At 41.2% G+C, this 13,676-nt stretch overlaps 2 protein-coding genes across 2 annotated transcripts in view; one reads left to right on the forward strand and one right to left on the reverse strand.

Annotated features, from left to right (window-relative positions):
• Window positions 1-13,676, forward strand: part of LOC100455180 (uncharacterized) — a 34,717-nt gene that overhangs the window by 15,311 nt on the left and 5,730 nt on the right. Inside the window, exons 4-7 of the mRNA XM_054543935.2 lie at window positions 3,339-3,397; window positions 3,862-3,886; window positions 6,835-6,921; window positions 11,808-11,873. Of these exons, the coding sequence (XP_054399910.2) occupies window positions 3,339-3,397; window positions 3,862-3,886; window positions 6,835-6,921; window positions 11,808-11,873 (237 nt within the window). The remainder of the gene's footprint in view (window positions 1-3,338; window positions 3,398-3,861; window positions 3,887-6,834; window positions 6,922-11,807; window positions 11,874-13,676) is intronic.
• Window positions 371-3,231, reverse strand: LOC100936301 (eukaryotic translation initiation factor 3 subunit F-like). The gene is made up of 2 exons (XM_054543580.2): window positions 3,142-3,231; window positions 371-1,317 (listed from the first exon to the last, which is right to left on the reverse strand). The coding sequence occupies exons 1-2, from the start codon at window positions 3,229-3,231 to the stop codon at window positions 418-420; spliced, it is 990 nt and encodes a 329-aa protein (XP_054399555.1). The 3' UTR covers window positions 371-417.

Genomic DNA, 13,676 nt, shown 5'->3' on the forward strand with positions numbered 1-13,676 from the left:
TAATGCTCCCAGCTGGTAAACAACACATAGTGAGGTTGGGATGTTGTCCTACAGTGTGTGGTATAAACTTAGAATCAGTGACCACCGTGTAGTGTTATTTCTCTTACAACAAAAACACATGAATCTGAAAATCAAGGGGAGGGGGCTCCCTGCACTATTATGCCTAATTTGCACTTGCAGACTTTTTCTTCCCTTTTGTGAAACTTTGGGTTCTCCTCATTTAGAGATATTAGTTCCCCGGGGAGGAAACTAACCTTTTTTTTTTTTTTTAATTTACAAAAGGTAGGCTACGTTTATTAGAGTCACACACAGTTGACTGTCTCAGTGTGACTCAAGACCACAAAAAAACCATTTTTCCTTCACTTCTGAGTCCTGGGATTAAGACCTAGACCAGCAAGCGTACTGCTTGAGGTCCATTCACAGGTTTACAAGTTTTTCATTGAGGGCAATCTGTGACTGTGTGAGGTTGGCCAGGTATGCCACCATCAACAGGTCATTGATGTTGCTGTTGAGCATGGTCTTGAAGTCATCGGGAACTATTTTCAGTACTTGGTTAACCAGGCTCATCAGGAAGTGGCCCACCTTCCTGATGGTATTGTCAGCTGACACCTTTCCAGACAGTACATCCTCTGCATATTGCAACACTGTTCTCAGGGCATCCTGGATGCGAGCTGATGCCCATCCTACTTGCTGCAAGTCACTTGAGAGTCCAATCACTCTGTTGGGGCTAAAGCAGGTCTTCATGATCAGGTCAACTCCAATGCGTTCAGTGTCATAGTATGCATATTTCACTGTCAGAGGTGTGAACATCACTCCCATAGTCCTCCCAGGGACACCCATTAAAGTGCTGACATAGGCTTTGATGCTCATGCGGCCGTTCTGGAGACTTGTGTCCACAGTGAGGTGGATGGGGTTGGGGGCCTTTCGGCTGTAGTACTCACGGATCAGCACAGAGTGCTCTGTGATGTCATGGCCTGTAGCGTACCAGCCCAAGATGAGCTCATTTGGAGAAACTTTTTTATGCAGTTCATACATGTTCTTAGCAAATTCCATGTCAACAGCCACTTCATCTTCTGACTCATTGTGTGGCACTGAAAAGCAACTGGTGAGCTCCACTGAGAATTTGTCGACAGTTCCCAACAGGGTCCTGATAACTCCGGCAGCACCCTCGTTGCGTCTCTCGTAGCTGTCCACAATGGAGGCCAAAATGACTGGGTGCAGCCTGACCACGCGGCCACCAGGGAAGGGCCCTGGAAGAGCAGGACCAGGCAGAGCGGGCGCTGGGGTCTGCGCTGGAGCTTGCGCTGAGGCCAGGGTCTGGCTTTAGATGACAGGTTTCATTAAGTGGAAGCTGAAATACCATTTGGGGATATTTAGTTCTTCTTGAAACTAAAGGTAAAGAAAACAGTAGACCTATTAACAGGTAATTGATCTAGAGATAGCTAAGGTGAAATTGGGTTTCTCTATTCAATAGGGGCAGGGAGGACTATATGTGGAACGCAGGATTATCTCAGTCATTCCATGTGTAATAGTGTATGAAAGAGCAGTTGTAGTGCTGTTCACTGTGCAAAAGTATCCCTTCTTCCTAACGTGGGAGGGCTGCTTTTGCAAATATGTCTGTGCTATTTCTCACTGGTCCTGCCTCTTCTGTTCTTGGAATCAAACTCAGTCCACGGCAGATGCCACTACTAGCTGAATTTCTTTATTAGTCCTATTGCAAACAAAATTTTGTATTAGCACCTCAGGGGATTTCATTAATTTTGCAAAAGTATGTCATCCTAATTTATGATTTTTTTCCTAAGATCTGGCAATGAGCATCGGTTCTCTGATTCCTATCTTATCCTGCTTACTCACAGCTGCTTCAGGTGACCTCCTTTTTTTTTTTAGATTCAGAGATATGGCTGACCTCTGTTTTAATCAAAACAATGTATTTTGGTTTCTCATTTTGTTTATTCCTTCTATCTTCAAATTAGAAATCCTAGAGCTCATTAGATTTACTTTTATGTTTATTTTTGAAAGAGCATCCTGCTCTGTCACCCAGGCTGGAATGCAGTGGTTCAATGACTGCTCATTGCGGCCTTGACCTCCTGGGCTCAAGTGATTCTCCTACCTCAGCCTCCCGAGTAGCTGGGATTATAGGCACCTGCCACCATACCTGGCTAAAGTTTGTATTTTTAGTAGAGACAGGGTTCCACCATGTTGGCCAGCTGGTCTCGAACTCCTGATCTCAGGTGATCTGCCCACCTTGACCTCCCAAAGTGCCGGGATTACAGGTGTGAGCCACCGTGCCCAGCCGATTTTTATGACCATGAGTGGGGACAGATTTCTTAAACAGATCACAAAGAGCCATAGTTTTAAGGGAAGAAATTGATAAATTAGACTATATTCAAATTAAAAATTTCTGTTTATTAAGAGACACCACTAAGAAAGTGACAAGGCAAGTTGCAGAGTGGGAACAGATCTATGAACACATAGAACTGACAGAAGGCTCACATCAACAATATGTAAAGAGCTCTTAAAAATCACTAAGAGAAAGAAAAATGGGTAAAACACTTAAACATGTAATTTATAAAAGCAAATACTTGAATGTGTTCAGCTTTCTTAATATTCATGTAAATGCAAATTAACATCACAACAAGATAACACATCCTCCAAAACGGCTAAAATTTAAAAGACAGAACACCAAGTGTTGGAGAGAATCTGGAGCAACAAGAACTCTCATCACTGCTGGAGGGAATACTGTGTTTGGCATTGAATACTGATCAAAAGATCAGCCCACCTCCACCTCCCAAACTGCTGGGATTACAGGTGTGAGCTACTATGCCTGACCGATTATTTTCAAAACCAAGAAAAGAAATAAATATAATTAATGCTGGTGCATGGTATTAAATCTAGTATTTTAAAAATTCACACATAAACAAGGCAGAACCCTATACCCTCCATGATAAATGCAGTAGCAGTGTATGTGGGTCTGTGGAGGTTGAAAGGGACTTGGTAGATGTCAAGAAGGTAGTGGCAGTCCTGCTGGGCTTTTAAAGGGTCTGAAGAAGTGACAGGATGCTGTGGTTGAATCCTAGCATGTATTTTAGCATTTGTTCATTTGGAGTTTGATTATTTCACGTTGCTTTCATTTGCCATTACCTGGAAAGCCAAGGGCTCTACTCTCATTTCCTTCCTGCTCTTTCTTTGCCTTCCTTGGTCCATGAAGAGGATGGTCCAGGAGAAGCTCATTCCATGCTTGTTAACCAGGCACACCCCTAAGTTCCAGTCCTTGAGTCATTCATGAGTAGCACCACCAATGAACTGACAGCCACGCTGTGTTCTTCCACATCCCCTAGGTGACTCCTTCGAGCCTTCCAGAAAGCATGTGAGAAGGAAGCCCTACTCTACTACCAAGGTAAAGTAGTAGATGTCTTTGCCTAAGATGTAAATGCTGTTTTCTTGGTTCCTTTATTTTTCAGTTGATATCAGCTATGGGAAAATTATCCACTACATTATAGATGTTAGATAATATTTCCTTGGGGATGGAGGAGGTGTATCTTACCAACTGACACCTGATTCCAGAGGACATACACAAGTGTCAGATAGTACACTGCATGTTAAGGGATGTTTTCTTCAGGAACAAGCTTTCCACTTTAGATAAGAATTCTGCAATTGCTACTCAAAAATTACCTAGACAGAAACATTCTTCAAGAAAAGCTCCTGTGCTTTCCTAAGGGAACTCTACTCTAGAGTTGGGGCTTTTGACTTGAATATTATTTCCAATCTTGGTTACCCAGAGTTTCCAAGTGAAGAAAAGACCTGTGTGAGCCATCCATAGCATAGCCTGATTCTCAGAGTGTTTTCCTTCTCTAATTACAGGTGACTTCAGGGAGCACATTCAAGGGTACGTATTCTGGAATCACTCACTGGCTGTTAGAAAAAGATTCTATAGGAAATCTGGAGCCTAACTGCTGGCTTTTGTCTGGAGAGCCTCCATGATCCAAGACACCTGGTGGGAATGAGGATGTGGAGTATAGTAAAAGAAACTGGTTTTCCAGGTGACAAGCTCTTTTTATCTATGTATAGTTCCTGGGAACATGTTCACATTAGGTGGTGTTCACATTAGGTTGTGTGTGGGTATGTGTGTATTAGGGCAGGGGTGGGGTGAGGTGGTCTGTGTGCAAGTCTTCATGATTTGTTTGTGAATGTGTGTCTATGTGTGTTTCCCCTAGAAAAAAATGTTGTGTTTACCCAGCACAACTCTCAGTGCCATTTTTCTTAATTTAACAAATCAGACCACATGCTTTACTTACTTTAGTTCAAACCTCATCATTGCCATATGTTGTGAGCTTGTTTATTGAACCCCCATACCAGATGGAGAAACTAAGCCACATAAATAAATGTGCCCTGGTTCACTTGCTACAAAGTGAAGAGTCAAGATGTTTACTCATACGGTGCTAATGTTGAAGGCCTGAACTACAACCTCTATTTATCAGCCAGTGAAGGGATCACTATTCACCATGCAGTGGAGTTCCAGCACCCTCTATGCCTGGAATTACCCAAGCCTGCAGACACCCCAAACGCCATCCCTCACATAAGAGAGCCTCAGTGATCTCATAATCCAGGTAGCTATGTAGACATCTTCCTGCAGGTGTCACATTGTCCTTAGTGTGAAACCAACATAGAAAGCCCATGTTTCTGATCAAATCACAGGTTCTGAAACGCTAAGGGAAGCACTAAGTAGGACAATATGGTGCCTGCGTGTCATAGCTGGGTCTCTCCTCAAGACATGGATCAAGTCCAATAAGAATTGGGGAGATGCTTTAGAGTCTTGACGGAGTTATCACCACAAGCCCTCTGAGCTACACACTTTAGGGATGATGACCATTAAGTACTCAAATTACCATTTGGTTGTTATCTGGGTATCCATCATCCTTGTGGCAACTCTCTTGTGAAGCTGGCATGGACAGCCTCAGTGTTGGAGCTGTGCCTCCCTTCTGAATGGACCCTCCCTGTGTTAGCAGGTGGGTACAAGCATGGGGGTCAGCACACTCAGTGGATTTACACACACAGCATTGAAGAGTAAGGCTGGGCTTGGTTATTTACACATTTTCAATAACTGATGATCTTCATAACATAAAATCAATGATGTACTACACTACAATACTGTCCCTAGTATTGAATCTTGTCTCTCAACAAAGGGTTGCTTAAAGTCACATGAGAGGTTCCATTCAACTGATGATACATGCTGTAGCAGCAGTTAAAGCAGTCATTTGAAAAGGCTTTTACTATAAACTTACGTGTGAGCCTGAAGTGGGGGATAAAAGAGGTGATTAGCTCCCCTGTGCCATGTTTCTATTATGTGCGTGGTGGAGGAAAATTACACAGGAAGGTGATGGAGAGAACAGAGCAAAGGATTGGACAGGTCCATTGAACCCATAAGACTATGGTGAGGTTAGTGAATGAGATTGGTCATTTTAGGTCAAATTTTACCCAGAGCTGGTGCAGCCACTGCCCATTCTTAGCCAGACTTTATTGCAGGTGGCTCTGATCAATAGTCAAGGAGGCAGTGGGGGTTGCAGACTTAATTCATTAAATCACCAAAGCACCAGCCCACACGGCCACTTTTCCAGTTAATTCACAGTAGCTTGCATATTCAGGTTTGATCAGTGGAAGGGAAGTTACTCTTTGCAGACCCATCTTTTGACAATCATTTTGCAGTATCAGAAGGTCTGAGCAGCCTTGGGAGGCAAGCAGACCCTGGTCCGTCAGTGTAGTCACTGGAGGAGACAGTCACTGAGAGGCAGCTGGCAGGGTGAAGGAAAAGGGGATGCAGGCCACAGAGATGACAGCCTTTAAGCTGTCATATTGGGGAGGTCAAAGATCTGAAAGAGGAAGGAGAATTCTTTATCATTAAGGACGTGTCCTTATCTCTGGCATCTCCTCCAGAGCATCACCTTTGTCCACCCACACACCTCTGGCTAGGAGGACTGGAGAAAGACAGTGAGGGGTCTCTTGGGTCTCTGGCACAGGGCATGATGTAGAGGTGTCAGTTGTTGAGGAATCTCTCTCTCTAGGGAACCAAATACATTTCCCATCTCAGATCCTTCACTCAGCAGGGTTGAGGTTCTGCTCGTCACTTATCATCTCTAAATGTCAGCACCCTCATGTGTAAAATCTCAGCCACAGCCCCTCCTCTGCTCCCCCTGCAGGGCTGATGTTTTCCATAAGCCATAAGGCATCATGCCCACGGAAAAGCTGAACAGGAAACCATGCTCCACTGCCCCGGAGCCATCCAAGCACTCTCTCCATATTCAGCCACTGCTAAGTGTCCGGCTTATTCCTCCTGGCATGTAGTAAACACTTAGAGAACACTACTGAAGTACCAGTCCTCTCTAAGGTTTTCCTGTATTTAGTGATTTTTTTAGCCCTATACTGTGATAGTAAGAAGTAGGGCCTAAAAAGCATTGCTGAAATTACATTATGACAGTGCAGAGAACTGAGGGCAGAGGGACGACATGAGATTGCCAGGTCCACGTGGCTTAGTGGAATTTGAATCCGGGACCCTACTCTGCACCAGCCCTACACTCGCAGTCATCTCGCTGTTTTCTCCTCTCCAGGAAGGCACTGCCCACGCAGTCTGTCTGATAGAGGTGTTGAGTGCTCACTGAACTCTGTGATCTTCCGGAAACCAACTTTGATTCAGCGGGCTCTGCTTGGAAGCCTGTAAAGAACAGGATCATAAGTTTAAACATAGAACAGATTATCACTATTTTCCCTCTGGTCTTCTGTCAGCAAGATGTCAACAGCCCTCTCTATTGTGAATGCATTAACCAGCATCTTCTTTGATAGAGGTTTTAAGAAGATACGCCGTGTACACCATCCAGCATCGGAGGCATCATGACTCCTGGGTAAAGAAGAAGATGTACCCACAAGAAGGTACTGTGGAAGTTCATTAATTAAGTTGAATCAAGAATCGCAATTGCCGGGAGTATTCAGCGTCCCATATGTGAGAGGAAACTATGAAGAGACTAAGCCGTATTTTTTAATGTGTCAGGATTCTAATTTGCCTGGTCAGTAAATATTGCTACAACCACAAAAGTAAACATCTTCTTAAAGGTCAATTTTGGTTCATGTTTAATGATAGACAATGTTTCAAGCTAATGTCTAGAACTTACCTGGTTGTTAAGCATTAGCATAGATCTTCCTGAAAGAGTGGTGCTATATTATTATTTTTCAATTAATATATTTCTTTAGAGAGTTTTAAATTGACATAAAAACTGAGCATATGGCCGGGCGTGGTGGCTCACACTTATAATCCCAGCACTTTAGGAGGCCAAGGCAGGTGGATCATCTGAGGTTGGGAGTTGGAGACCAGCCTGGCCAACATGGTGAAATCCCATCTCTACTAAAAATACAAAAAAATTAGCTGGGTGTGGTGGCAGGTGCCTGTAATCTCAGCTACTCAGGAGGCTGAGGCAGGAGAATTGCTTGAACCCGGGAGGCAGAGGTTGCAGTGAGCCAAGATCATGCCATTGCACTCCAGCCCGGGCGACAAGAGTGAGACTCCATCTCAAAAAAATAAATAAATAAATAAATAAATAAAATTGAGCATATAATACACGAAGTTCCCATATTATTCTGTCTCCTCACCCTCACTTCCTAATTTCACCTATTAGTAACATCTTACATTACTGTGGTACATTTGCTAGAATAATGAGAAAATATTGATACATTATTATCTGAAGTCTACATTTGCATAATGTTCATTCTTTCTGTTATACATATATATGAATTTTGAAATATTTAAAACATTATGTTCACCTTTATGGTCTCATAAAGAATATGTTCACTTCCCTAAAAATCCTCTCTTCTCATTAATCTCTGTCCTCTTTCTCCAGAAACCTTGGCAACTATTAATATTTTTACTATCGCTTCAGCTTTGTGTTTTCCAGAATGTCATATAGTTGGAATCATATATTATGTAGTTTTTTCAGATGAATTTATCGCACTAAATTGATGTACACTTAAGCTTCTTTCATGTCTTTTTTATGCCTTAATGGCAAAAAATGGCACATTAAATCACCAAATAATATTGCATTAAATGGATTTTTGTCTTTTTATTCACCTGTTGAAGAATTTGGTAGATTTCATGAGAGAAAACATCTGGGTCTGGTGCTTTCTTTTTCGGAATGCTCTTAATGTGAATTCAACTTATTTAATAGACATAAGTTTATTCAAATGATCTAGGATTCTAGTGTGACCTTGGGAAGATTGCCTTTCAAGGAATTGATACATTTCACTGAGGTTATCAAACTGCGGTCATAATATTCCTTTTAATGCCTAACAGTTCAGTAGAGATGGCTCCTCTTTTATTTCTGAAATTGGTCATTTGTGTTATCTTCTTTTTCTTGGTTAGCCTGCATATCAATTCATTCATTGTAATGAGCATCTCAGAGAACCAGCTTTTGGTTTTAATGATTTTCTGATGATTTCAGTGTTTTAATTTTATTGACTTCTGTGATGTTGTTTGTTACTTCTTCTACTTTCTTTACATTGCATTCCTTTATTTTCTACAGTTTCCTAATTGAAACATGATATTACTGATTTTATATCTTGTGATTTTTAGTATATTGCATCCAAAGCTATAGATTTCCCTCTAAGGACTGCTTTTGCTACATCCAGAAATCTTGCCAAGTCACATTTTCATTTAATGTAGTTAAAAGTATTTTTAATTTTCTATTGAGACTTCTTCTTTAACCCATGAGTTATTTAAAAGTGCATTGTTAATTTGCAAATATTTAGGGATTTTCTGGCTCTTTTACAGTTGTTGATTTTTTGTTGTCAGGTATGTGTTGAAAAAGCCGTCATCTATCTCATCTTGCCACCACCCAAGATGGCCCAGGATGTGGGCTCTCCCTGAGTGAATCTTTGGCAATCTGCCAACCTGATGTTGTTGTCCTCCTTCTTTAGTCTGAGCTTGCCTTCTGCTTAGAAAGGGCCATTCTCAGTTCTGGCAGGGAGTTTTCCCAACATTGAGAAGGTGGCATTCTTACTCCCCAGTGCAGCCTGCACCTCTGACCGGTGGTCAGCAGACAGGACAGAGGCCCTCAGTAGACAGAGTTGAGCGGGGTCTCTGACCAAAGTGCATCTTCAGAGTCTGCACCTACCCACTGTGACCATGGGCAGGCTCTGTGTCCTAAAGCAGGAGGAACTGTGCGACCATCCTGATTGGAAATTTGTGAGGATCACCGTGTTACTCAAGTAAGGTCTTTGGAAAGTGTCATATTACTACTGTTTGTTAACTGCTTGTTGGTGGCCTGGCTGAGCCACACCCTTTATGAAAACCAGGACCCCTCAGCTGGTGTGGGTGTCTGTGCAGCCTGAGACCCTCATGTGAACAGCCTCATGGCAGCTGTCTTTTCCCCTTGCCACCATCAGTGCCTCCTTGTTCCTGGGCACTGCTTTCTCTGATGGGTGCTGGGTGCTCCACTGTTTTCCTGCACCTCAGTGTCTGCAGCTGGATGTCTCTTCTGGAATCTAGGTGAGGGGGCATCAATAGCAGTTCTGCTGTGGCACTGCCCTCCTTCTTAGCTTGTCTTGCTCTGTCTCAGGCTCCCTCAAAGATCCCACCCTTCAGGTTCTTCCACGAGTTTCTTATTGAAATCTGAGCAGAAAACTATGACCAATATGATCAATCCTATACCCAGTGAAGACATGAATGAATGATTAAAACAATTCTCCATGGACTGTACCATATAGATCCCTAGAATTAATTTATAAAAAAAAAAAATCAAGGAAGATGTAATAGTTTTCCATAACTTAGAATACCCTACATGTACAATTAAATGAAATGGCTAACATAGTCTTGAAACCAAAACCAGATAAGGTAAATTAAATTTTGTGATATTTTAAAATACTGTAAATTCTGACTAATGTGAGTTAATCTCAAAATATGAAATGGTGGATTAACATTGAAAATGCAATAAATAAAATTAGCTACCTCAAGAGTTTAATGGAAAAAAATGTGATTATTGTAATAGATTCAGGAAATTCACGGATAACATTCACCATATATTTGTAGGACAACTATCTTATTTAAGTGACCCGTGACAACCATTTGAATTAATGCTGCTTTAACAGCATATCTCTTGGCTCGTTAAAAACCCAACAAGAATGTCCATAACATTAATTTATTTTTAACATCTATATTGGGTGTGAACCCACTGTAAATTTTGCCCACTGAAAAGGTATACAATTTGATGCTTTATTAAATTGATACTGTGTGCACCCATCACCACCATCTAATTTAAATATGTTTCCCTCACCCAAGTTCTCTCTTGCCCACTGGCAGTTAATCCCCACTGCCATCTCCAGCCCTAAGCAATACTGCTGTGATATTCCATCTCCATACATTTCCCGCTTGTTTAATAGAAATGGACATATATATATATTTGGAATCTGACTTCCTTCATTTAGCCTGCTATATTTGAAGTTAATTGACGCGTTAGCACGTGCTCGTCATATGTTTTCCTTCATAGTCTGCTGTGTTTATTCATACAGATAGTGTTTATTCATTGATCAGTTAATGGACATTTATTTTTGTTATTTTCTGTGATGAGTAATGTAGCTTTGAGCATCATATACAGTCGTGTAATGCATAATGACATTTTGGTCAATTTTTTTTTTCTTTTTTTCTGAGACCCAGGCTGGAGAGCAGTGGCACAATCTCGGCTCACTGGAACCTCCGCCTCCCAGGTTTAAGCAATTCTCATGCCTCAACCTCCCAAGTAGCTGAGACAACCGGCACATGTCACCACGCCTGGATAATTTTTGTATTTTCAGTAGAGATAGTATTTTGCGGTGTTGGTCAGGCTCGTCTCAAACTCCTAGCCTCAGGTGATCCACCCACCTCTGCCTCCTTAAGTGCTGGGATTATAGGCATGAGCCACTGCACCCAGCCTAATTTTTTTAAGAAACAAGGGAACTATTTTCTAAATTAGTTTTGCCAATTTATATTCCTACCAAAATGCATAGCACTAATTTCACTGTACAATGTATGGTAGGCCTCCCCATGTAAGAAATGATGAAAGTAACACATAAAGATTAGTATAAAACAAATAAGATTATCATTGTTGCTATCATCTTTGTCAAATTCTCAAAACAATCTAAGAGTATATTTTATATAAATATGCTTGGCAACATAGCTGAAAAAAGCATTATCAGTTACATTTATCAGTAACAAAGACATACATTTGAAGGGGGAAAACACTTGTACTAACAATGCAATGTCAGAATTAACATAAAAATTCTGCTGGTCACTTTGGAATATTTAATTGCCTGGGGCAGTGTTTAGTAGACAAACGAACATCTATGGAGCACCTGAAGTAGGGGAATCAACAGAACTTGGGTTTCAAAAGTTATCTGGGTTTAGAGCGTGAAACTTTGTTGGAGGACACACACCTTGCATGAGCGAGGTGCCTCGGTGTGTGTGGACGTGTTGGAGGTACAGCAGAATGGTGGCTTCCTCCAGAAAGGGACATTTGGGGTGGATTCATTCCATCTAGACAACACAGCCTGATGTGGCATGGACATGAATGAAGGTGAAATGGTCAGTAGCTGAGAGGATCAGTCCTGGCAAAGTCCGAGGTGAAAAGCCTGGGAACCCCTTCAGGTGTGAAGTCTTCAGTTGAAAAAGGAGGTGGTCACAGGAAATACTGAGATGGGTCAGCAATGCACGGGAGACAGAGTGCTTTGCCCTGTGGAGTGAGTAGTGTGGGTTCTCAAGTTTTCTCCTCTCTCCATTAATTTCTTTCCCAATGCAGATGACTTCCATCATACAGTTTTCAGCAACCTTGAAAGACTGGACAAGCTTCAGCCCACTCTTGAAGGTAAAGGAAGGCAGCTAACAAGACTGGCATCTGGGCTTGGCTGTGCGTGTTTTCTATTGTGGGGAAATATATATAACACAATATTTATCATTTGAACCTTTTAACCAAAGTGTGCACTCAGTGGCATTCAATATATTCACAGTGTTGCATAACCAACACCACTATCTACACCCACAATTTTGATGATTTCTTACAAAACCTTGTCCACAGTAAGCAATGTAGCGCCTTCCCCCTATTTCCAGCCCATGGTGATTCCTATCCCACTTTCTCTGGTATGAATTTGACTATTCTAGGCCCTTCATATAAGTACAATTATACAATATATTCCTTTTGTGTCTGGCTTATTTCACTAAGCATAATGTTCTCAATGTCCACCCATGTTGTGTCGTCTATCAAAATTATGTTCGTTTTTTACAGATGGATGATGTAGCATTGCATGCAGACCACCTTGCTTTTATTACATTCATTTGTTCATTGATGGTTGGATTATTTCCACCTTTTGGCTCCTGTGAAAAGTGATGCTACAAACATTAGCATACAAATATCTGTTTGATTTCTGTTCTCTATTCTTTGGGGTGCCTAAGAGTAGAGTTCCTAGGTCCAACAGGAGTTCTATATTTAACCTTCCGAGCCACTGCAGACTATTTTTCAAAGTGGCTGCAACTTTATCCATTTCTACTATCAGTGTATCAGGGTTACAATTTCTTTACATTCTTGTTCACACTTATTTTCCTTTAAATCATCCTAGTAGGTGTATATTGGTGTCTGCTTATGTTTTTCATTTGCATTTCCCTAATGACTAATGATCCTGAGCAGCTTTTCCTGTGCTACTATCTGTGGCTGTATCTTCTTTAGGGAAATATATGTTGAAGTCTTTTGCCCACTTTTAAAGAGTTGTCTGATTTTTATTTAGTTAGTTTGTTGTAGATTTTTGAATATATCTTAAATATATTTAAAATATATTCTAAATTTTAGTCTCTTACAAGATAAATGATTTGCAAATATTTCCCCCTTTGTGTAGAACTTTAGATTCACAAACTTCATTAATTTGTATGAAATCCTCAGCAGTTGACCCCAAACAGATAAGACTGAAGCAGTATTTTAGGAATAGTTGAAAGTATGATCACCACAAAACATAGGCATAATCAAATCCTGCAAGCTACATGTAAGGCACAATGACAAATAAGGCAGCAAAGGGCCATCTGGTGATTAGTTCACCACAGTTGCTGCAACTGTTTGTGCTGCAGACTTAAACATACCAGCATTCAACCTATGTCCCCTCTCTTGAAGTAAACTGTCCTATGTTGGCTGGCCTGAACAAGAGTAGATATTCTCCATCCTCAATTAATAGGCATGCGTGACAAAGAAAAGGAGGCCTGGATGAAAAAATATTGTGTGATTAATAATTATGCTTTAATTAATTTTAAAGGATATAATTTCAGTATTTCTAATTCTCCCACCAGCAGTGATAACAAAGGATTAGTGAATAAATACAATAGACTGCTTTGCCTAGAATTGAATCCAATCTGTCTATTAAACTTTGCTTTTATTCAAATGCAAAATGCTAAAACACATAACTGCAGTGACAGCCACTGTGGATCCTCAGAGGTAAAAGTAGTCTTGGGACATAAATCCTACTAGCTAATATTGGTTTACAGGGTTTAGAAAAACATTTAGCTGGGTTTCAAACCTCACGGTGTGAGCAGTGGGACTCTCATCAAACTATAGCGTGTGCTTCAGTACCATTTGTAGACTGACTCATTCCCGTTGCCTTAAGTTGCCATCAGCAAAATGCCAGGGACT

This window comes from Pongo abelii, chromosome 23 (genome assembly GCF_028885655.2).
Source record: "Pongo abelii isolate AG06213 chromosome 23, NHGRI_mPonAbe1-v2.0_pri, whole genome shotgun sequence".
Taxonomy (NCBI): Eukaryota; Metazoa; Chordata; class Mammalia; order Primates; family Hominidae; genus Pongo; species Pongo abelii.